The 25,542-nt window shown below is 37.7% G+C and overlaps 1 protein-coding gene across 1 annotated transcript in view; it reads right to left on the bottom strand.

Moving 5' to 3' along the window:
• Positions 1 to 344: 344 nt before the first annotated feature.
• The window catches only part of ephb6 (eph receptor B6), a 149,869-nt gene continuing 124,671 nt past the window's right edge, over positions 345 to 25,542 (bottom strand). Inside the window, exons 15-19 of the mRNA XM_039763745.1 lie at positions 14,049 to 14,267; positions 13,260 to 13,409; positions 10,676 to 10,869; positions 1,650 to 1,805; positions 345 to 641 (exon numbers count right to left, since the gene is read on the bottom strand). Coding sequence (XP_039619679.1) covers positions 536 to 641; positions 1,650 to 1,805; positions 10,676 to 10,869; positions 13,260 to 13,409; positions 14,049 to 14,267 — 825 coding nt within the window. The 3' untranslated portion in view covers positions 345 to 535. The remainder of the gene's footprint in view (positions 642 to 1,649; positions 1,806 to 10,675; positions 10,870 to 13,259; positions 13,410 to 14,048; positions 14,268 to 25,542) is intronic.

The raw sequence follows: 25,542 nt of genomic DNA, 5'->3' as shown, positions 1-25,542 counted from the left end.
CCTGTTGTTTCTCTTTTTTAATTTTTTTTTGCTCGTAGGCTAGTTTCCTCTCATATCTTCAAAGGTATGTATTATAAGAATTGGGTGACTTTAACAGTCAAAAGCTTGTTATTTCTGTGTACCTTATGCTGCTGTGATATCAATCAGCCCAAATGACCCTACACTGGATAATGCAGACTCCCAAATACAGTACACTGTATGTATGAGTGACAATGGCTGCATTTATGCTTTTTTAACAAATCATAAAGCGTGACAAATTTACAGGTGACTTTAGTTAAATAAAACAACTTTATTTTACAAATAAAACAATGAACAGACATCAAAAGAAATTAAAAAAGTGTATTTTTACAGTTTTGGACATATATTTTAAATATCTTTACAGTTTAGCACAAAGACATACTGTATTTTGTCATTTAGGTTTTCTGGGGAGGAGTGAGAGGCCGATTACTCTCTATGCTGTCCCGTGATTTAAATGAAGTTTATGAAATCTCTTGCCTTGCAGTCTTTACTTTTAATCTGATAAAAATGATCAATACTACACCTCAACTTGTCCCCGATTCAAGTGAACTCGTAAAAGCTGAATACTGTTAAAAATTTTCTTCTGGTGTCCAAGAAGGGTGACCCCTACTTTCTGAATGTCCCTATGGGAGTAAAAAGATAAAAAAGAGAACAGTTGACTTAGAAACACATACAAATAGGGTCATTATTATCACATGTACAAACTACAGTGACATTCTTACTGGCCTGTGCTAATTAACAAGGAACATGTGAGCTGAGTAGTGAGCATAACAATCTTACCTCAAAACTTCTATCTTACTTACCTGAAAAATCACAGAAAACATTTTATAACACTTTTTCCATTTATGCATCTTTATTTCTTTTTCATCTACTCTTCTATATATTGTAAAGATGCCTTTTAATTCTTTTTGCTTTATATGCATATACCACTCATATGTCATGTCATTCAACATATTTAAATACTGGCTTGCTATATTTTACAGCTAAAAGCACATGTGTTATGTAGGGATCATAGTGTTCTGGACCTCAGATTTTTTTGTTCTTTCTAGCAATTATTTTTTATGGGGCAATCCCTTAATACCATGTTAATCGTTTTGAAAACAGTTACAATTTCAATATTAAGTAGTACTTATGAATGTTATTCCTATTTGTTTTCGGTTATCTCCCGGGGCCAATACTGCAAATAGGCATTGTGCTGGTAAAGGTGGCAGGATAGACTCCAGCCTTTTTAAAAGATTAGATTGATATGTTACTGCAAACCATTTTGTTTTGAGTGCTTATGATAATATAATATATAATATAGCTGCAGCACAGGGGCACAGTGGTAGCACTGCTGCCTTGCAATAAGGAGATCGAGGTTCATGCCCCAAGTTCTCCCAGCATGGAGTTTGCATGTTGTTCCCTCCAGGTGATTCGGTTTCCACCCACAGTCCAAAGACATGCAGGTTAGGTTGATTGGCAACACTAAAGTGGCCCTGTGTGTTATCATGTTCACCCTGCAATGAACTGGTGCCCTGAACAGGGATTGTTCCTGCCTTGCACCCTATGCTTCCTGGGTTGGCTGCAGCCCCCGGCAACCCAGCTCAGGATTAAGCAGGTATAATATGATGAGGAAAGTTTGAAGCACTCACTCTAGCGTCATGCGAGATGCAATCTCCATTGATGTAATCCCTGCCTTACTGAAATCATCTTTGTAACGTCCCATCTTCAGAGCATCCAGCCACTCTGACACTGAGGTAATAGTGGAAAAGTCAGGAGAGGCATGGCTTAACAGAGGTTGGGAAGGTCTGCAAAGAGATACAAGGAATAAGACAGGATGAATACAAAATGATAATAAAAATCAAAGATTTCTTGGCTGTCACAGTCACAGTGAGGCATTATGCGGACATGTTGGTTTTGGTGTAAAGGAGCCCTAGTAGTGTTTCTTGACACAATTCTACTGAATGATTTGTTGGCTGAAAGTACTCTCAGTTATACTGTCAGAGAGAGGATGTACAGCATTGTTCATAATGACACTCAGATTTGTTTTAATTCTCTTCTTCGCTCTTACCTCCAGGGGGGTCCAGAATGTGTCCTATAACTGAACTTGCCTTGTTGATTCAGTGGGCCTCTCTTAAAGTGATGTTGCCAGCCAAGCACACCACAGCACAGAAAATCATACTGGCTATCACAGAGTTATAGAAGATGTAAAGAGTGTCACTTTCCACATTAAAGAAACACAGCCTCCTAAGGAAGAAGAGCCTGCTCTGCCCTTTCTTACGTAGTTCCTCTGTGTTTCAAGACCAGTCCAACCTGTCATTAATGTGGATTAATCACTTAATATCCACTATTCTTTTTTGTGTATAACCATGCAGTGTATTCTATACCGTGTAAGCACTATGGATGCCTCTTGTGAAAAACGCTATATCCTTAGTGAAGCAGTTAAGATCGTCAGATTTTGTAATATATCCAAAAGTAGCTGACAGAATAGAAGATACACCAACATACAGTAGTCTTAATAGCATGTTGAATAAAAAAGAATCTCCAGAACATTTTAATGCACATTGACATTCAAGCATTCACATATACCTATTAGATACAGCTGTTCAACTGCTTGTTAACACAAATATCTAATCAGCCAATCACATGTCAGCAACTCAATGCATTTAGGCACATAGACATTGTCAAGACAATCTGCTGAACTTCAAACTGAGCATCACAATAGGGAAGAAGGGTGATTTAAGTGGCTTTGAATGTGGCATGGTTGTTGGTGCCAGACGGGCTGGTCTGAGAATTTCAGAAACTACTGATCTATTGGGATTTTCGCACACAACCATCTCTAGAGTTTGCAGAAAATGATCCAAAAAGGGAAAATATCCAGTAAGCAGCACTTCTCTGGGAGTAAATGCTTTGTAGATGTCAGAAGTCAGAGGATAATGGCCAGACGTGTTCAAGCTGATGGAAAGGCAACGGTAACTCAAATAAGTACTTGTTACAAATGAGGTTTGCAGATATATGTCAAACCTTGAAGCAGATGGATTATATCAGCAAGAGACCACACCAGCTGCCACTCCTGTCAGCTAAGAACAGGAAACTGAGGCTCACCAAAATTGGACAATAGAAGACTGGAAAAACATTGCCTGGTCTGACATTCGGATGGTAGGGTCAGAATTTTTTATCAAAACATGAAAGCATGTATCTGATCTGCCTTATATCAACAGTTCATGCTGGTGGTGGTGGTGTAATGGTGTGGGGGATATTTTCTTGGCACACTTTAGGCCCCTAAGTACCTACTGAGCATCATTTACATGTCAGAACCTACCTGAGTACTGTTTCTGACCATCTTCATCCCATTATGACCGCAGTGCACCTATCTTCTGATGGCTACTTCCAGCAGGATAACACGTCATGTCACAAAACTCATATTATCTCAAACTAGTTTCTTGACTATGACAATGAGTTAACTGAATGGATGAATAGTAACTTTCTCAAGTTAAATAAAGAGAAAACTCAAATCTTAAGTGATTGGCAATAACGGATACAATGAGGCTAGAAATAAACTGGATACATTAGGATTAAAAGTCAAGACGGAGGTAAAAAGCTTAGGGGTAACTGTTGACTGTAATCTGAATTTTAAATCACATATTAATCAGATCACTAGGACAGAATTTTTTCACTTAAGAAACATAGCAAAAGTTAGACCTCTTATATCACTGAAAGATGCTGAGAAATTAGTTCACGCGTTTGTTTTCAGTCGACTAGATTACTGTAAAGCAATCCTCACAGGAATACCCAAAAAAGACATAAATTGTTTGCAACTAGTGCAGAATGCAGCTGCTAGAATCCTAACCAGGAAAAGAAAATCCAAGCAAATTTCACCAGTTTTGATGTCACTACACTGGTTACCTGTGTCATTCAGGATTGACTTTAAAATTCTGCTTATGGTTTATAAAGCCTTAAATAATCTTGCCCCATCTTATATATAGGAATGTCTGACACCTTATATTTCAAATCGTAACCTCAGATCCTCAAATGAATGTCTCATTAGAATTCCAAGAGCAAAACGTAAAAGAAGTGGTGAAGCGGCCTTCTGCTGTTATGCACCTAAAATCTGGAATAGCTTGCCAATAGGAATTCTCCAGGCCAATACAGTGGATCACTTTAAAAAACTGCTGAAATCACATTATTTTAACATGGCCTTCTCATAACTTCACTGTAATTTAATCCTGATACTCTGTAGATCCAATTCATTATAGTAACTATTCATGGTGGCTCTAAAATCTGTACTATCCCCTACTCTCTCTTCTGTTTCTTTTTCCGGTGTCCTTTTGGTGGTGGTGCATCTACTCAAAGCACCGTGATGTTCCAACAGTGATAGATTAAAAACCAGAAGTCTGCATGACCATCATCATCAAGTCCGTCCGTGAGAACCCTAAATACAAAGAGGACTATTTCATTTATGTTAGGTAGAATGCCCAGAGGGGACTGGGCGATCTCGTGGCCTGGAACCCCTGCAGATTTTATTTTTTTTCTCCAGCCGTCTGGAGTTTATTTTTGTTTTTTCTGTCCTCCCTGGCCATCGGACCGTACTATTTTTCTATGTTAACTAATGTCTTATTTTAATTTCTTATTTTGTCTTTTATTTTTCTTCATTATGTAAAGCACTTTCAGCTACTTTTCTGTATGAAAATGTGCTATATAAATAAATGTTGTTGTTGCTGTTGTTGTTGTACTCAAATGCCATCCACAGTCACCAGGGGCCTCATGTATAAACGGTGCGTATGCACAAAAATGTTGAGTATTCCCATTTCCACATTCAAATCGCAATGTATAAAACCTAAACTTGGAGTAAAGCCACACACATTTTCATGCTAGCTCAAACCTTGACATACGCAAGTTCTCCACTTGGTTTTGCAAACTGGTGGCACCCAACGTCAAAGCAGTTCTTTTGTTCCAGTGTGACTTCCCTTTCTTTTTTAGATCCCTGACGCGGCTTTATCATATACACTGAAATTAACCGCATATTGTTTATTAGTTTAAGGCATCTGATTGTAATTAACCTGTAACAATATAATGGTCCATGGAATGGCCAAACTATTCCAAATACCATAGCTGCTTTAGCATTGTTACTCTCACTGCACCTTCCTCTTCTTCTTTCAGCTGCTCCCATTAGGGGTTGCCACAGTGGATCACCTTTTTTCATATTACTCTCACTGCACCACTCAGAGTATTTATATCACTGTATCTGAGTGTAGAATCACAGCTCTACAGCAGCTGATTGGAAAGAGAATTATCGGTATACGGTATCAAGCACATGCTGCCTCAGCCATGCTGTCTATTGAACTGCTCCCATACGGCAAACGCTTCAGACCCTTTCCTGTACTGACCTCGCAGTTCAGAAACAGTTTCATCCCAAGAACTATAAACGCAATCAATCAGTCCATCAAGTGTTCCTTGTAGAACTGTTTGTACTTATAAGTACAATCACTTCACTGTAAACTTGCGATAGTTATAATATTGCACAACCTGAGCCACTTTATAAAGCACGTATTTACATATGATGACGATAATTTTTAAGATGAAATGCAGCAAAATATGTTTATTACATTATACAGATAAAATGTTAACATCATTTAAATAATCTGTATTGTTAATGATTAAACATGTGAGGACATGGTGTTGCAGCGCTAGCAAGGAGCTGGTGCCCCGGTGCCACTAGAAGGATAGATGGATAGAATAATTAAACATTTACTACGAAGATATTTTAATGTTCCTTAAAAGTTCTGAAGAATCTGCGTTCTAAGCTTACAGATGGCTTAATGTCTATTACTGAGCTGATTGTGTGGTGATTGGGTACTTGTAGAAAGAAAAGTAAAGACAGGAATTGGGGGTTAGTGCATTTGAAAGAGACAGTACTGCTGCAATAAATAATTTAATCGAAGGTCGCAGCAAGCATGAGGCAGGAACAATCTGCGCCACCGTGATCCCATGTTTAATTCTTGCTTTAATTGATATGATATCCATCCATCCATTTTCCAACCCGTTAAATCCGAACACAGGGTCATGGGGGTCTGTTGGAGCCAATCCCAGCCAACACAGGGTGCAAGGCAGGAACCAATCCCGGGCAGGGTGCGAACCTACCGCAGGACACACACACCCACACCCACACACCAAGCACAATTTAGAATCACCAATGCACCTAACCTGCATGTCTTTGGACTGTGGGAGGAAACAGGAGTACCCGGAGGAAACCCACGCAGACATGGGGAGAACATGCAATCTCCACGCAGGGAGGACACGGTAAGCGAACCCAGGTCTCCTAACTGCGAGGCAGCAGCGCTACCAATGCACCATCGTGCCGCCCCTTGATATGATACGAATACTGAAATATCAAGTATACATCTCAGTATTTAAATTATTCAGAGAATTGTAATATCACGAATGTAATAGATTCTGTGTCCTGTCGGAGGAAGAGAAAGCCCATTTGAGAAGCACATAGTGATTCACACATAGAGCACACATACAAGAACACATAGAAAACAAAGCATTTAATGTGATACTTTAGTTACGATGGGATTTGAGAAACTAGTGAATTAAACAATTTTAAGATGAAGTTTATGATGTTCTACTTTAATGACAATATAAACTACGTGATTAAAGTGGAAATTTCAAGATTAAAGTTGACATTTCAAGCTTTTTTCCCTATTTTTTTTCTTTTCTCTGTACCCTACTAAGCTTTCATATGACACTCAGACGGTGGGATACAACTTGCCTTTTCACGGCGACTTTGATATCTGACAACTTCTTTTTTATTTCGGGCACTGTGTGACTTAGTGAACTTGAGCTTTCGAGTTTTTCCGACACTCTATGTCACTCAATCAATTTCCTTTTGTTAATTATATCACTGCTTAAACCAACAAATAGTACTTTTTCCCTTGCCTCTCCCTGGTATTCGCAGAAATACTTATTTTTCCCCCGTGCTTTTGCCATTGCCTTTTCACAGAACGCTGAACTTATGGGCTATTTATATCGATTTCATATTCAAAGGGGCATAATTCTGGGAGGAGTTGGGGAGTGGCAGCAGCCAGGTGCACGTGCGTTACTTTTCACGCTGACCAGGATTTATGGAGCAGAAGAACATGGAAGTTGGCGTTCGCACAGATTTATGCATCTGGATTTTTTTGTGCGTATGCACGTTTCCGCTTTTGTGCATATGTCATGTTTTAGTGTGAATTCTACACACGGCGTTATGTATGAGGCCCCAGATTTCAATTCAATAGAGCATCTTTGGGATGAGGTGAAACTGGAGATTTACATCATGGATATGCAGTCAACAAATTTGCAGCAATTGTGTGATGCTATCATTTCAATATGGACCAAAATCCCTGAGGAATGTTTTCAACATCTTGTTGAATCTATGCCATGAAGAATTATGACAGTTCTGAAGGGAAAGGGGGGTCCAATCCATTATTAGCAAAGTGTACCTAATAAAGTGGCTAGTGAGTGTATATTCTGTAAGTGTCTGGAACAGTACTGAGTTACTGCAATGCCATTCTTCCCTAGTAGAACACAGTCTCAATGGTTACTCCAATATATTGTGTACAAAAAGTGTTCAGATAGATTTAGATCAAGTGACTGAGATCACAAAGGTACTGTATATGCTTTACATCATTGACTTTGTCTTCAAACTATTCCTTTAACATTGTTACAAAAATATTTATATCCCAGTACCATCATAATAGAAGTCCTTCAGAATAGCATAAACATGTTTTTGTGCTGTATTTTTGCACTTATTAACATTACACTACACCATAAAAAACTACAGCAGTGCTCCACTCTATGAAATAATCATTTTAGTGTGCACATATTTCCTTGTTGAGTATAAGGTAAAAGATAATGCATTTGTCTGTATGAGTTTTTTTTTTTCCTGACAACAACCACTAAAAAACTGTATATCACTCTATCAACGAAAATACTGATTTAGGTATAATATGATGTCTCTTTATAATGAAATTTGCATTAATCAAAAAATGCTCATCTGTTTTCCCTTGCACCTCAAATTCATGTATGTGTATCAGAATAAAGGAGTTGATGTTGATTTTCCTTTAGATTTCTATGACAAATGTTACATTGGTCACTGTTCTACAATGAACTTCAGCAAGCTGAGCAGTCTTCTTCACTGAATGTTACCAAACAATTAGCCCCTGTTAATGTCTTCTTTGAGCGATGATTCGATTTGTCCAGCATTTATATATACTGTATGTCCTTAATGTGATGGAATGTTAATTGCATAATTATCTCAGTAACCATCTCTATTAAGAGATAGTATCCTTCATATATGCAAGGCTTCCGTTATTTTTTATATACCAGTAGATTTCGGCTCTGAGAATTAGGAATTGTCTCTTAACAAAGCATTTCTTTTATTCAATACATTATTCTCTGTATTCAGGGTGACAGCAAGATTGCAGGCAGGAAAGGATGGCACAGGATAGGAAATAATGTACTAGCAAAGATGACATATAGTATGTTTACCATGCTGTATTTATGGTAGTATGTAGTATTCCCTTTAAGTGCTTAGTTTGCCCTAGAGGGGTTAGAGCTGGGAGACAGAGAGTTATATGCTGTCTGGGTACCAGCATGCAATGTGCTCCCAGGACACAAGAGGATAGGCAGCAGATAGTGCATGTGTGCTGGAATGGAGACGGTCAATGGTGTACCAGGTAAGCATGGGGGTACCTCAAGGGTCTGTGCTGGCCCTCTCCTCTTCTCCCTATACACCCCCTCACTGGGCCCTATCATCTGCTGTTGTCACAAGGTTTCTCTTATAATTGTTATGCTGCTGAAAGCAGCTGTGCTTGTCATTCTCTCCAGAGGACCACTTGATATCAGCTAGAATCTCTGCATGTCTCACTGATATGGGGTAAATGAACTCCATCTTCAGCTCAACTTGGCAAAAGTGGACCTTCTTGTTATTCTAGTTTGCCTGTCTGCTCAGCACCCCATCTCTGTGCAACTTGGTTCATTATCACTAACACCCAGCGAATAGGTATGCAGTCCTGGGGTGGTGATCAATGGTTAGTTTTTCTTCAGGGACCATGTTAGATAGATAGATCAAGAAATTGCTTCTATCTATCTATCTATCTATCTGAAAGAATATGGAGCAACTCTTGGTCTAGATTTTGCTCATATAATGACTGGACAACTGCAACTTGTTGCTGGTAGGAGTACTAGCATGTGTCCCCAAGATGCTACAGATAATTCAAAATGCAGAGGCACATGTGCTGTTGAATCAGCCGAAGCAGGTACTGTATATACAACTCCTCTCTTCAGATCACTACATTGGTCCCCTGCAGTGGCACACATTAAGTTCATATCCTTAATGATTGCCTACAGAATGGTCAACAGATCAGCACCTATATATATGGAGACAGAAGCAATGTCCTGTGCTCCTTCTACACCAGGTCTGCTGATGAATGGCTTCTGGTGATGTCACCTATGTGTGGTATTAAATTTTAGTCCAGAATCTTTTCCATTCTAGCTCCTAGCTGGTGGAAGAAGCAAGAATCACTTGTCTGGTAAATTTCTCCCTAACTGATATTAACTATAAGCTTTTATTATCTAGGAACTGTAATTTACTTGTATTTTTGTTCTGAGCTCTCCTCTTATGATGATCAACTTTGTATCCTTGTTCAGTAAGACTTGTTCCCAAACAGTCCCCCAGACTGATGTTATTCAATTATGTAAGTCACTGCTAAGCAAGTAAATGTAAATGTAATTTGGCATTCTCAAAGACATCCAATGCATACCAGTTTTATAGACTCCTAAACCATAAGCCCTGGAGTACCACTTTTAAACTGTGGGACTATTGCCTTCTGGAGCTATCCTTTTTAAGCCAGTTTATCGGGAATCCACCTTCCCTAGAAAAAGGAGGTGTACCCCCTTGTGGAAGTCAACTATTCACTCCAGTTACCTTGTCTCTGTGACCTTTACTTCTTGTCTTATTTTTTTCTTCTTTTCTAACTCAAGGCTAAAAATCTACCTATTTGGTTCTGCTCATACACTGGATCACTCCTCAACTTTAAGGACAAAGTGATTATTTTGTTAACCCCACATGTACAAAAGTTTGCTGTGTCTTCCTGAAAGAATTGTAATCTAAGTAATTTATCCTGAAACCAATTAATAAATAATAAAATAATATATAACCAAATAATTAATCAGTATGCATTGCCACAATATTGGATGTTTTGCAAACCTTACAGGGATCAACTTCAAGAGGACACTGGGGGAAGATTGTGAGGATACACCATGGAATAGCTATTTGTCCTTTTTCGCTATGACTTCAAGGACTTCAAGCTCCAACCTGGTTGAATGGTGATGCCTTCTAGGCTCATTGGATGATAGTATTGAAGAAACAACAATATGGCATCATGTAGGTCCAGTATCTGACCAAGGCAAAATGGTATAGCCGAAGTATGAGTTTATTTCCTTTAGCAACTATTCTCTTTCCATCCCTATTGTCATTCTGGGAAAAAGTGGATAATTCTGTTTTGGATCCTCCCAGAACAAATGCCCACCATCCCCAAAAACGTCTTCAAATCTGTTTTTTTTTTTTTTTTAACTTGTTTTGCAGAATTGAAAGAGACACATAAAAGAAAACAGTTATTATATCTGACCCTACCTGCTTACGTGGGTGGCAACTGTCTTGAGACCAGCTGGGTGACGGATCAGCTTATCTAGTGTTGAGACTATCTGTTCAAATCCTGGTCTTTCTGACCGTTCTTTTAGCCAAGTATCCAGCATAACAGCATGAAGTGCACCAGGACAGCCTGGTGGAGCTGGTAGCCGATAGTCATCCTCAAGAGCAGATATAACCTAAAATGGTCAAAGTTTACAAAGAATTTAGCTATACCAAGAGAACAAAATTGGGATCAAAATCTGCTCATAGCAATCTGAAGTAGAATTTATATTTAATTAAACATGAACAAAGGAACAGAACCAATACATTCATCCATTCACTTTCAGAACCTGCTTTTTTCAGTAGAGACTGAAGTGATGTAAGCTCTTTACAAGCATACACATACTGTATGTACAGACAAATATACAGACCACGACTTGAATTCAGTGGTCTAATCCAGAAAGAGAAATTAGATAATCCTACATCACAGAAGAAATTCTGGCTTGCTATAGCCAGTTCATGAATTTCAATTGGCTCATGCATTCCCAGATAGGTTGATCCAGATTAATGCACATTCATGGCAAAATTTGCAACCCCTTCGGAGTGGAGCATTTAACAGCTGATCAATCATGGATTACAAGTCTGTGATGAAACAACCTTCACGCCAGCAGAGCAAGAGATGCTGATGGCAGTGTGTGATTAATGACATATCCTCTAAAACAGGAGCAATACAGCAACGGAAGCCAATGAAAGGAAGATGACGTGGAGGAATATAATTGTTAGAGTGAATGTAGAACACAGTTAATCAGTCAAATTGTGTAAACTTTGTATGCTAAATTGTTGCATTGTGCAAAATGTACTGCTGACAATATTACTCAACACATTTTATGCCCTCAAATAAGCATTTTTTTTTTAATGTCATTAAAAAAGTGTAAGACCCATGACATTAAGTGTTCAGCAAACTTAAGAGTGGTCATAGTTGTTACTGTCAGAGATGTCAAACACTATCCTACCTGCACTGAATTCTGTATTGTATTGTATAGTAATTACATGAAAAAAGAAAGCAAAGGTTAAATGCAACATGACAAATCTGCAACAGTAGACTCACGGTAACCAATGTCTTAATATTTACCCTATTCAAACCTGAGACCTCAGACATTTGGACAGTAAGAATGTGTGTAGCACCTAATATTATTTTAAGAATGGATAAGAGAACAAATTGATATTTGTAATGAATATTTGATATATGAATCTGTGATCCATTCATAAAAGAATAGTAATATTGTAATATTCCATTAGAGAACCAAAAAATAAAACTGCATTACTAAACATAGTGGGTATTGGTATCTGCTGAAAAGGAGAGTCTTCAGAGGCATTTCTTTAAAGGTGAGTGACGCCACAGAAGGGCTGAAAGTGGGCAACTTGTTCCACCAGTGAGTCTATCATCAGCTATTACTGTTCAACAATGTCACAGTTGTTTAAACTTAATTGCCCTACCTGCAACTTTGAGATTCCTCTTTAATTACAAGTTGCCTGAAGAAAGGGCCTGAGCTGCTCTGAAAACTTGCATATTGTAATCTGTTCAGTTAGCCAATAAAAGGTGTCATGGTGCCTGACTTCTCTGTAATTTATTTCTGTCTTGGGAATACAGGTTTACATGTGCATGAATGTGTGTTAGCAGACACTGCTTCAAAGTTAGGCACACTTTTGTGATCGCTTTGTCAATATGTGTGGCAACTCCAATGTTGAGACGAAAACTGCCTTTTATTTAAAAAAAACAAAAAAACAGGAAATGTCCATGATTAAAACCACAATGTGTGACCCTAAACATGGCATGTTTAAGAAGGGGGTTTAGATATATTTAAAACCTTGGTTGTAAAATGGTAATGTTCATGGGCATTCTAGAATGTCTGATTGGGGTCTTTTTATCTATATATTTTTCTGGGAAGAATTTAGTGAGAGAATTGAGTTTCTGTGTTGATTTGTCGTTCAGGAAAGGGCACATTTTTAGTATTTCATAACCCTTTTCTAGTTCTTAAATAGTGTAGCTGGGATCAGCTTTTTGACAGGACATTTACATCCTTTGATCTTATGACTGGATGATCTGCTCCTCAATTATTGCAACCTCAAAGCAATAATCCTTCACATTAAACATGCAATTTGCAGCTTAGTTTCACAGCATTGGTTGTTCCATTAACTAAGTTGAATTTCATCATATCTATCTTTCTGGAAAAGGCAAATCTTGAGTCTGTTCCAAAAAGATGGATTAAAGAGTTATCTGTATTGTTGACCTCACAGATCATGTAAATCTGGCATAATAGTTTCCAGAAATGCAGGTTTCTCTAAATCAAAGTTTTTTAGAAAAAAAAAATACTGATCCACTTTAGCCGAATTTCTTATTAATCCTTCTTTCTGGAACAGGCAAAACCAAAATCTCCACAAAAATACACATGAGCACATAAACAGAAATTGCATACTATTAACTGTGTGGTTGTAACACTATCCACTGTAGCACCTTGCAGGAAATTACAATCAAATACAGTTCTATAACTTACATCTGTCCACTCAATCATAAGCTATACTGTACCTCCTGATTTGACATATCCCAGTAGGGTCGCTCCCCATATGACATCACTTCCCACATGACAATACCAAAGCTCCAGACATCACTTGCTGTGGTGAATTTCCTGTACTGGATTGCTTCTAATGATGTCCATCGTACTGGGATTTTACTGCCCTGATCAGAAATCATAATAAAAAAGGGTTTAGTTCATGACCAATAGCTCATTAGCCTGCCAATATGATAAAGGACACATGCTTAAACTTTATGATAAGCCTTTTCTTCTGGGACAGAAATAATATAGGGAGAGTGATTAGTTCAGTTAAGACTGGGGTAAATGTAACCCCAACTGTCATATACTTTATACAGGGTGGTCCAGATCTAATTATGCAGATCCAGATCATCTGGATGACTTTGATTTATGCGGGTACAATTCCAGTTTGGCGCAAAGACGATTCTTCATGTCATCAATTCGCACATTTCTCGATTTTTTGAGTGATTTTCTATGTAATAAACTTAATAAGTTATGGCATAGTGAAAATTGCATAATTAGATGTGGACCACCCTATACTTACACACTGATAAAAAAAAGTGGGAACACGAAACCAACATGATGAGCTATGACCATTGAGTTATGATCTCAGCTCTCCATCAAGGCATGATATACAGTATCCTTTAAAGTGAATTAATGATAAGTGCCATAAAGTATTCAAAACTGAAAATACAGTGCACTTTAAAAAACAGCAAAAACATAACAAAAACACACAAATAAAACTGAACATGTACAAGAGTAGAAATTAAAGCCATCACACTCACCAGTGCAGCAGTGTAGGAAGGCAACGATTCATCATCACCACGGAGAAATCGTGATAAACCAAAATCTGCCACCTTGCACACCAGGTTGGAATTAATCAGCACATTTCTTGCTGCCAGGTCTCTGTGAACGTAATTCATCTCAGACAAATATTTCATTCCAGCAGCAATGCCACGCAGCATTCCCACCAACTGCAACACACTGAACTGAGATTCATTTTCCTAAAGAAAGACAGGAAAGCATGTTTTCATTTTCATTTTCTTGAATGAGCAGTTTATATAACCTGGGATTTCAAAAGAAATAAGGACACACAATAAAAAGGTTTACAAATTAAAGTGTTATAGCAGGATAAAAGCTGACTTTGTGTCTAAGCAGCGATTACTGATTAATGTTGATTGTCGAAATTCACCAGTTTTCATAGCAAATATGCTGTGTTCACCAGTGACATTATTTGCTGAATACTTTCTTGGAAATTCACAGTATTATCAGCTTATGTGAATATTCTTTTCCAAGTGCCCCTTAATGTTTTGCGAGGCCAATGTGACATCACAGAGCTGTAGCATCCAAGTATAGAACTTTCTTGCATGCCTACTGTAAGATCATTGCTGTATTGACTATCGTTATGTTGCAGGGACAGGCAAAAATAAAAAGTTGTTTCAGCTACTGAGATGCACTGAAACCACCTCGTCCCACCTTATCCACTGAATGTACTGTGCAGTATTTTTCCATTTGCTAATGACACTCATTTCTTCCACTCAATTGACATATGTGGCTCTTCATTGAATTTAAAACCACCCAGGGGGTGAGTTGTGCATAGCTGCAAGTACCTAGGGGTCCATACAAACAACAAACTTGACTAGTCTTAACGCAGTGGTAATGTATAAAAAAGGCTAGTTCAGACTATATTTGCTAAGGAAACTCAGGTCTTTTGATGTATGGAGCAAGCTACTGGAAATGTTATATCAGTACATAGTAACCAGTGTGGTGTTCTATGTTGATGTCTACTGAGGAAGCAACTTGAGCTCAAAAGAAACACAGTGCCTGAATAAACTGATCAGGAAAGCCTGCTCCATCACAGGATGAACCTTGGACACAGTGGAACCTGTTGTAGAAAAGAAGATGGTGACAAAATTGGAGGCCATCATGAAAAATCCCCTTCATGACTTCCAGGAGGCACTCTTTTGGAGCACTTTAAGCCAAAGGCTCATTCCACTGTAGTGTGATAAAAAGCACATTTGGGGGTCATTTCAACGCTTCCTGCAGCAGCACTTATTAAATTTGTTTTGAAATACCATTTTGAAAATTCTGAACGATATAAATTTGTTTATTTATTTAATAATTGATTGGCTGTATTATTTGTCCTGTGAGTCTGAATCCTTGTTTTTATGTTTTGACTGTTGTATGCATGTGAATGTCCCCTTGGGGTCAATAAAGTTTATCTAATCTAATCTAAAAAGGCAAAAATATGTCTCATAGGCCACAAAGGTTGAGTAGCACTGCCAAATTTTTCATTCTGCATGTGTTTAAAGAAAAGCATTGCTCGCACTGCCAAGGATATATAACACAGATCTGTGTGGATGGCAACACAGCAGCACATGGTTAATTATGTATACGAATTAGCCATCTGCTCAGCAAGGAACTCAAAACAAGCCTTAAAGGATACCCATCGGAAAACACTGGATATGCTGTGACATATTAAAAACAAAAGATTTATTACTATTTACAAGACATTTCTTTATTCTTGAAGAAAGTGCAAAGCTTCTGTATACAGTATATAATTAGGAATCAAACAAGACATTCAGGCTGTACCAGAACTTGAAACAACATAATGAAGCAATCCCACACCATTTTGGAGTGGGGTGTTAAGAGCAGTTTGTGACCATTTCTTAAGACTGGTACTCTCTCAGAGCAATGGCATGTATTTGATTTACTTATTGCTAGTTTGTGACCATTTCTTGTGGGTTTTTTTTTTGTGATATTCAATCCATCTGAGTCTTTTGTTGTTTTAATCATGTGGCGGTGACAACTCAGATGACATATTTGACGACAATAATTGTTCCAGAATTGTTGGCAGATTTCTTCATAGCCCTCAGAGACACTTAAGACCATTGCACCATTAAATCCACTAAAAACTAGCTCAGTTCTTCCTTCTCTATTGACTTTTGGTGATTTTACCAAACTCAAGATGAAGGAAATTAAGCAGAGTTTGCTCAACACTATTACTGATCAACATAACATCATTTCCTCAAATATCATTATACTAGGACAGGTTATCTCAACAACATCCTTTGCATTATCCACACACACACCTACAGTATATATTTTTGGGGATGTTTGATACTGAAAGGAAAACACATGCATACACAGAGAGAGAGATTGAGCAAACTTCACATGAACAACAACCAGGGAGGGGATTGAAGCCAAGAACACTGGATCCAGGAGGTAACAGTGAAACCACAGGGCTACTATGTCAATCTTGTCAGTAATAATAATGTAAGTAAATGATCACATGATATTTTCAGTTTGTAATAGGTTGCCTGGTGGTCAAGAGGTTGAAAACTAGAAAGGGTAGTACAGAAAAGGGACAGGACCCAGCAAGGCCCTAGATAACGAGAAAGGGCATGCAATAGCTGTTTCAATATATTTTACAAGGAACAACTTGTAAGTGAGTGAGCAGGGAGCAAGTGCACCAGGCAGACTAACCACAGAGAGGGCTACCAGTAGGTAGAAAGTACACAGTTTAATGAGAGGACAGTTGTTTACCTTCATCCCAACACATAGTCCCAGAGCATGAAGACCGCAATTGTGTAGTCCTTTTAAGAAAGGCTGCAGAATGCCAATTGGTGCAATGGTCACCAGCACAGCCAGATCTAGCTTTTTTACTAGAAAATGTCACCCCTCAAACCACTGAGACTTGAAGGCAATTGCTACATATTACTGTAGATCATAGAGTGTTTTCCCTTTTGGTGTTTTGTGATAGCCACTGACATATGTTTAATTGAATAGAGGGATGGGGGTACACCTTGAAGAGTCATGCAAGTCATATGTGGATCTTGGGTGATGGTTTGGGTTCCCCTTGGAGGTTCACACGAGGCAAACACAAAGGTGAGCTGTCCCCTTTAAAGATTTACACAAGTTGCACAAAAAATTTGGTGGCAACAACGAAAATAAGAGCCTGGGCGCAAAAGACCATCGGAAGCTGCCTCCTCTCATCTATTACAGTTAAGAAAAATCCACCTCCTTAAAAACTTTACTGCCCTTGGTGACCACCTGGCCTGCTTGTACACTAGAGCCAGCCCTGATCATTAGGGCCAATAGAGAACAAGGGCTTTAATGATCTTCCCTTGAACTTAGAAAAATTTCAGGACTGAAACTGATCCAAAGTGGGTTTTGAAAGCCAACCCAGACTAGTGATCCAATGAGTACAGATTCAGGCATGTATGGTAAGCCTTTAAAGTGAGGAGAAAGAGAGATAAGGGTCAAGAAAGTGGAGGAGGAGAAAAATGGAATGCTTATGTGCAGTACTGTTGCGGGCAAGTAAGTAAGCCTCCCCACCTGATAAACAGCAAGCCAATAAGAAGCAAGGACCACTCTCTCAGTACCAACCAGACTATTCCAAGCTGGAAGAAGCTCCCTGCACAATACAAAGAGTAAGCAAGAACTGGTACAGCCCACTCTTTCTACTTTAAGTCAGTTGTCTGCCTTACTTAACTGATGCTTTCATCAAAGGTGACTTACAACATTTGAGATACAATTGGTTGCAGTTCTTTTGCTTTTTCCAATTGGAGCACAGGCAGATGAAGTGAATTGCTCAAAGTACACAATGTCAGTAGCAGGACTTGGATCCACAACATCAGGGTTTGAAGTCCGAAGCTTTAACCACTATGCTACATTGTCTGAGTTACATTGGTATATGGACGGAAATCGGTCATAGAGAACATGAGAGACAAAAATAGAAAAGGTCTTCTGTTTCTGTTTCCCAAAACATTAAAACTTAGCTTACCAAAACACTCAAGCAAGGTATAATTCAGTGTCATTAAATAGCTCCTGTAGCTGGCCAACTATTAACATTTAATTTAGGTAGCAAACCTAACACTTTGCCAAGCTACTTTAGTTTTAAGCCTTTAACTTATTACAATTGATGTTTTTTAAATATAAATGTGCCCATCAAAGCTTCAAATACAGGTTTATTATTGAGAAACTTCCTGATTTCTCTGATGCTACTCAGCAGGTTAAAAATGAATTCAAAGGGTAAAACATTAAAAAGCTTACAAAAACAGGATAAATGTCCTTTTTCTACTTTAATTCAATTTATTTGACATCATACTGAAAATGCATTTCTTCAAAATGTGCAAATTGTGGTCTTTGTAAATGTTTATTCTCAGTTAATCACCGCCATTAAAAATTTGCATCAATCCACCAGAACGATTAGATGCTTTTCCAAAAACACAAATCTAGTGCAGAGGTTTACAAGTTTGACGTATTGCCCCAATTTACAAATCTTTACTGTTCTGAATATGCATGAAACTCACAAGTTTTCTTTTTATAAAAGTGATGCATCAATACAAAAGTGTTGTCCATTATATATATAAACTTAGTGTACATTCTGAACATTACAGCTCTTCTATGAAAATCCTTTTTTGATTCCTTTAAATAATTGTGATTTATTAAATTAAAATATGTAACTGTCCAAAGCTCATCCATTTGTTTTAGTTTTTTTTTTGATTAAGCAGTCCAGTCTAATGTTTATTTTTACTGTATATTTGAAGAAATCTATGAAAGCAGACAAGAAGGATAGAACTCATCAGCTTTCTCAATTAATAAAAATACTGTCAGTTTTATAAGAAAAAAGAAAGTGCATATAGCTTTAATGGGATTTCATTATTGCCAAACAAATAAAACTTGATATCTTTTATGGGTATGCTTACTGTATTGTAAATATCTCACATAATCTCACACTGTGGTCCATGGATCACCAGTGGTATCCAGTGTGAGTCAAGTGGTCCACAAGCTAATAACCTTCAGGGCAAAATGACTTTAAATCACTCAGATATGTTAGTCTGTTATGTACTTACTTGAGTATTTATTTGTAAAAATCAAGGATGCTAACTGCAGTGGGTACCACTAAATCAAGTATATTCAGATACATGAGAAATGGGTCTAAAACTATAACTATGGACTACATTGTCAAGCTTTTTGCAGATTTTAACAACTTTTCCTTTAATTCTACACCTTCCTGCTCTGTTCCCATTTGAATTTCATGGTTGCCCCTCTCACATTCCACACTTTTTCCATCTCAGTCTCTCTTCAGAACAAACAGTCCAGTCTAAACTCACTTACGTAAATGTCTGCCTGTAATGTACTCTTTCAACTCCATGCCACTGATGATGCATGTATCACTGCTGCTAATACCTGCTGTTAATTGGACTTCATGGCTAAATGGTTATGATGTATCACTGTCTTACTATTTGGAATTTGGAGCACAAATTCAGCAAAAAAGAAAAACTGAACCTTGGTATTTGTCACATAAATCCCTATCATAAAATAAATCTGAGAAATATAATGCAAAATTACACTACCAGGTGACTATCTGACTTAAATAGTCTGTTTGTTATTAAATTTGACTTTTGCAAAGTACCACTGCACTAGCTGTCTAATTGTTTAAGTCTGTTGGTTTGAAAGCTCTCAAACCAGCTTCATACATTCATACAACATGTTCTCCAAAAAAAAAAATATTTACATGTACATTCTGTCTATCTATTTATTTATATATTTATCTTAGTTATGACACTTTTCTACACACAGACAAGGTTCTTTACAATAGACAGCAGCACATTTTGGTAATACAGAGCTCCACATTCAGGAAAAATATAAGTTGGAGATTTGCCTGCTCAGTTCTGGGTCAGAAGAGCTGCAAGAAGCCTGTCGTGAATAATCTTGTCCAGAATTCAAAGACAGTGTGTAAGTAGATTAAAAGCCTGGACAGTATTTGGAGGGCTTTATAACAGGGAAGTGGACAATCCTCTGCACCCTTCTGAGATAGCTAGAACCAATTGTGTAGTGGACTGTTTTGGGTCTTTGGCTTATTGGTGCTTAGTTGAACAACATTCTTTTTGAACAAATACGCATTAATACATTTACTCATCAAATGTCTTATCTCTTTTAGTACAATATAGGACTGCAGGGAAGCAAAGTTTCTTTTGACAGGATCAATCAGAAAATAGGAATCAATCCCTCATAATACAGCAGCCCATTGAAGGATATACAGTAATTACATATTCAGCTTTCACTCTGTTGAACAAGGCCTAATGAGAATACCCTTTAATCTAAGCTACAAAAGTATTTGGAATACAGGAGGAAATGGTACCTAAAAACTAGGGATGGGTATGCAGGATTGGTAATACTTAGTTTTAATTTAAAATATTAATATAACATAACATTCTCAAACCAATTCAGTGTAACAATGTTCTGTTTGCAAGGCAGCAATCGACCCAAGACAGTGTGCCAATCCATCACGAAACATTTTAAAACTAGCCAACCCACGGCGTACCATACGCCGCATAATCAGGCCGGTTTTTTAATGATTTTTAAGCACAGGGAGAAAATTAACATTTGAAAAATTGGTAATGTAATAAATCAGCAAGAAAAGCAACATTGTAACAATGCACAGAACAAACCAACACACAACCCTCCGTGACTGAAAACTGGAGGACTGCCATCGCGTTTTCTCCTCCCAGATGGGAGGGTGGAACGGGAGGAGAGGAGAAAGGGCGTCCATTCCGCTCAATGTGGCTCGGAGGTGTATGTGGCCTCTATGACAGACGAATATAAATAACGCCGTTTTTTCTGTGTCATCGCGTCCGAGTTGGTGGGCGTGGCTCTGCAAGTTGTCATCGTATCCAATGGTCTTGGAGTTGGTAGACGTGGCTCCTTCCCGCGTGCGCCATAGGTGTCTTACTTGTAGGCGGCTTAGTGAATCTACGCCCCTTCCGGCGTGCTTTCCATGGGTGTCTTGCCTTAGTGAATTATATTTTAAAATAATAGGACAATTAACTCAGTTACATAAGTAAAAAAATAATAAAAAAAATAATAATAATACATTTTATTTGAAGGCACCTTTCTAAACACCCAAGGACACTGTACAGATAACAAAATTCTAAAACCAAAAAAAATATGCATGTGCACATACAGTATACAGTACCTATATCTATGGAACTGAAAATACAGCAATAACAATAGAATCTAAGGTCATGCTATGTAAGCTAATCTAAATAGATAAGTCTTAAGATAGGTAGAGAATCTGTGTCCGAAATGTTTTATGGTAGTGAATTCCAGAGACAACCGCTATGACTAAATGCCCTGGAACCTGTGGTGATCAGCTGTGCAGGGGTGGTGATAATAAAACCTGATGTAAAGGACCTAAGATTGTGGTTAAGTGTATAAACATGTATGAGGTCAAAGAGGTATAATGGTTGTAGGTTAAGAAGTGCTTCTAAGGTAAGTAGAAGAACTTTAAAATCAATGAGAAATTTTACACTGAAGCCAATGAATCTGTTTAAGAGATGGGGTAATGTGTTGCATGGAAGAGGTCTGAGTTATAATATGGGGAGCTGAATTCTGAACAAGCCAGAGTTTATGGAGAAGCTTATGTGGGAGACCAAAGAGAACAGAATTACAATAATCAATGAGGGATTTGACCAACGCATGAGTAAAGATGGCGGTGTTATTTAGCGTGACAGACGGTTGCAGGCATGCAATGCCATGGAGATGAAACAAAGTTGGCCATGTAACATTATTGATATGTGATTCAAAAGACAGTACTATCAAAGATAACCTCCATACTCTTAACCTGAGAGGAGGGATAGACCGATGTACCATCAATGTTAAGCAAAAAATGATTAGACTTTGATAAAGTAGACTTGGACCCAATGAGGAGAACATTTGTCTTATGGCTATTGAGTTAGATGAAATTAGAAGAAAACCAAGATTTTACCTCAAATAGGAAACAACAACAACAACATTTATTTATATAGCACATTTTCATACAAACAGTAGCTCAAAGTGCTTTACATATTAAAGAATAGAAAAATGAAAGATACAATTATAAAACAAAATAAATCAACATTAACATCGAATAAGAGTAAGGTTCAATGGCCAGGGGGGACAGAAAAAACAAAAAAAAACTCCAGAAGGCTGGAGAAAAAAAAAATAAAAATAATAAAAATATAATAAATAAAAAAGGAAGGAGGACAGAGTTGGGCTTTGTAGATATATAGAGCTGAGTATCATCTGCATAACAATGAAAATCAATTAACAAATTTCTTAAAAATGCCACCTAAAGGGAGTAGATCTATTAAAAACAATACAGGGCCAAGCACCAATCCCTGGGGAACACCTCTAGTGAATGGGAGGGAAAGTTTTCTAAATGAACAAACTGAGTACAATTAGACAGATATGAAGTAAACCATATAAAAGGAGTATCGGTAATGCCAATGGCAGCTAACTGATTCAACAGTATGTGAGACAGTATCAAAGGCAGCATTCAGATAAAGCAGCAAAAGGACTGTTAAAAGCCCAGCATCAACTGCCATCAACAGGTCATTAGTGACCTTTACCAAGACTGTTTCAGTACTGCGTTTTTCAATGAAAGCCAGACTGAGAAATCTCAAACAGGTAGTTATCTGTGAGATGAGCATTCACCAGTGCTGCCACAACTTTTTTAAGAATTTTGGAAATTAGTGGTAAATTTGATATAAGACGATAGTTATTGTAGTTCTCGAGGTCAGCACCAGGTTTCTTTAAAGTTGGAGTTATTACAGCTGATTTGAGGGATAAAGGAACAAACCCAGATCTCAGAGAGGACTGAATGATATAGGTTATATGTGAAGAAAGTGAAGTCAAGCAGGCTTTTACCAGTCAAGTAAGCATGAGATCAAGCTGACAAGTGGCAGATCTAGATTTATGAATAAGAGAAGAAATTTCAGCTTCAGTGCGCAATTCAGAAATCGATAGTTAAGGAGGTTCAGCTGAAATATTTAAATAAGAATTGGATGGAAAATGTATTGACAATGCAAATTGTTGATGAAAATGATCAATTTTGGTTTTAAAAAAGGCAATGTGTAGCAATGCAACACATATGAAATGGAATTATATCAGGAAGTGCCAGAATTCTGTTATAAGTGGAAAACAAATCCCTTACCATCAGCCATGATTTGTTTAAATTAATAAGAAGTTTTAGCCACATATAATGCATATTTATACAGACAAATGTGCCCACGATACATTTCTAGGTGCATGGTGAGTCCAGCTTTTTATAAAGACATTCTGGGTGACGGCCATTTGCTTTAAGCTGCCAAAGCTCAGGAGAGAACCAGGGAGCAGAGAGAGTAAAGAAAACAGTCTGGGTTTTTATAGGTGCAAATGTGTCCAAAAGGCTATGGAGCCTGTCATTGTAGTAAGAAACCAATTCACCAGGAGTAAGTAAATCTTCATCGCAGATAAGATTATCAATTGCCGTAGTCAAGGCAGAGATATGTATAGTTTTTATGTTACACTAACACATATAGCATTGTTGCTTAAGTTTCAATAATGGCAGATTAACACTAAATGAAACAAATTTTTGGCCAGATATAAAGAAATCAGATGTATTACAATTACTTGGGGCAATGCCAGAGCAGCATACAAAATCAAGAGTGTGGCCCTTGGAGTGAACTGGGAACTGAACAAATTGTTGTATACCAAAACTACTAAGGCAAGAAAAAAATCCTTTGTAGATGGGCAGTTAATATTATTCATATAAATGTTAAAATCATCCCTCATGATTAAAAGTTCATATCAACCCAGCTGAAGTTGTCTGTCACATGACTTGAACCTGGGACTAAAGAATAGTGATATTGCGTTTTAACAAAATAAAACATTTAACTGTCATTTTTGGTGTCATATTATATTTGTTGGACAAAGTGAATGAATAAGTGACTTTTAAGCAATGATAGATGGGGTCAGAGTGACAAGACTGCTTATAGAGTACAGATATGCTCATAATGTGGGTGGAATGCATTTATGTGAATAAACAAGACACCAACTGTAGTGTTAAAAAAAGTACTTTATAATATGTACATCAGGTTTGGATGCAGCTCCCTTGCTTTACATTCTGTCCAAAACAGGAACTGACAAATTTTTCCCTACACCAAAGAAACCACAAATTGAAATGCCTGACTGTAATCTACTTAGCCATTCAAATTCCCAAAGAGTCAGATAAGATATACTCTATTTGCTGCAAAGGATTAACTATGGGTAGGATTCTAAACTTTAATTAATCAAACAAATGCATTTTTGGGGTAAGGCAAGTGATCCAAAATGATTCAGAGTACATGTGGTCTCATTTATAAAGTGTAAAAATATGCTTACAACAAAACAGAAAAACACATAAACACACACAAAAAAAAATCTGAACCCTACACTGAAATTAGGATTAGGTTAGGGTTATTGGAGGATTATTGTAGGGTTAATGGAGGGTTAGGGTTAGGACTATATGGACTATACTATACTATATGGACTATACTAATCAATCTCATACATATCCAATCAAAATGCAGCAGACCTTCATTGGCTGATAGAGCAGCCTCCATCCTGACGCATCATGCGCACTCAGCAACTGTAGGGCCTCTCCTCTGCATTCTTGGGGCCAGGAAAAGGTGTAAGGCACCAGCATCTCAGCAGGTAGCTGCTATTACTACGCACATGAAATGACACTATTACAATGAATAGTATAGGCTGTAAGAACAACTCAGTGTTCTGTTCACCCAGTTATCTTACAAACAAGCCAGCCACCATGTGAAGTACTATCACGTCTGCCAAAGCTACTTTACTTTAGAATAAATGAATTATGGGTTGGTCCAGGCCACTGAAGAATGGTGTTTATCAGTCTCATCTTGGCATCACAGATGACTTGCATGTTAAAGAAATGTAACTGGATATGGTCAACAAAATCAACTTCATTCTCACTATATTTCCTTATAGCAATATGAGTGATGTAAAGTGCTCTATATACATTAGGGAAACCAGATACTATTGAAAATTGCCTTTTTAATAATAATAATAATTCATTACATTTATATAGCGCTTTTCTTAGTACTCAAAGCGCTATCCACAAAGGGAGGAACCGGGAAGCGAACCCACAATCTTCCAAAGTCTCCCTACTGCAAAGCTGCTTTTTATGTTAGCAAAAACCTGTTATGTTTTATGAATATGTGCCCACACCACACGCAACCTGAATGTAGTGCCTTATCGATCATTTAATAGTTTCCAGCACAATTGGCATAATGGAGTGAAGCTTGGCTGAGATATTTCTGACCTATCGAGAGGAATATGACATTTCCCTGAGAAGTGACAACAGGTGGCTTATATAAACTGAAGACAAACCAAAAACATCTTCATTGCAAATAAGCAGAATTAGCCCTCTTAAAAGGATACTAAAATAGAGACTATACATCATAT

This window comes from Polypterus senegalus, chromosome 9 (assembly GCF_016835505.1).
Source record: "Polypterus senegalus isolate Bchr_013 chromosome 9, ASM1683550v1, whole genome shotgun sequence".
Classification (NCBI taxonomy): domain Eukaryota; kingdom Metazoa; phylum Chordata; class Cladistia; order Polypteriformes; family Polypteridae; genus Polypterus; species Polypterus senegalus.
Note: the sequence above shows the minus strand (reverse complement) of the source record. Positions and strands in the feature narration are given on the sequence as shown.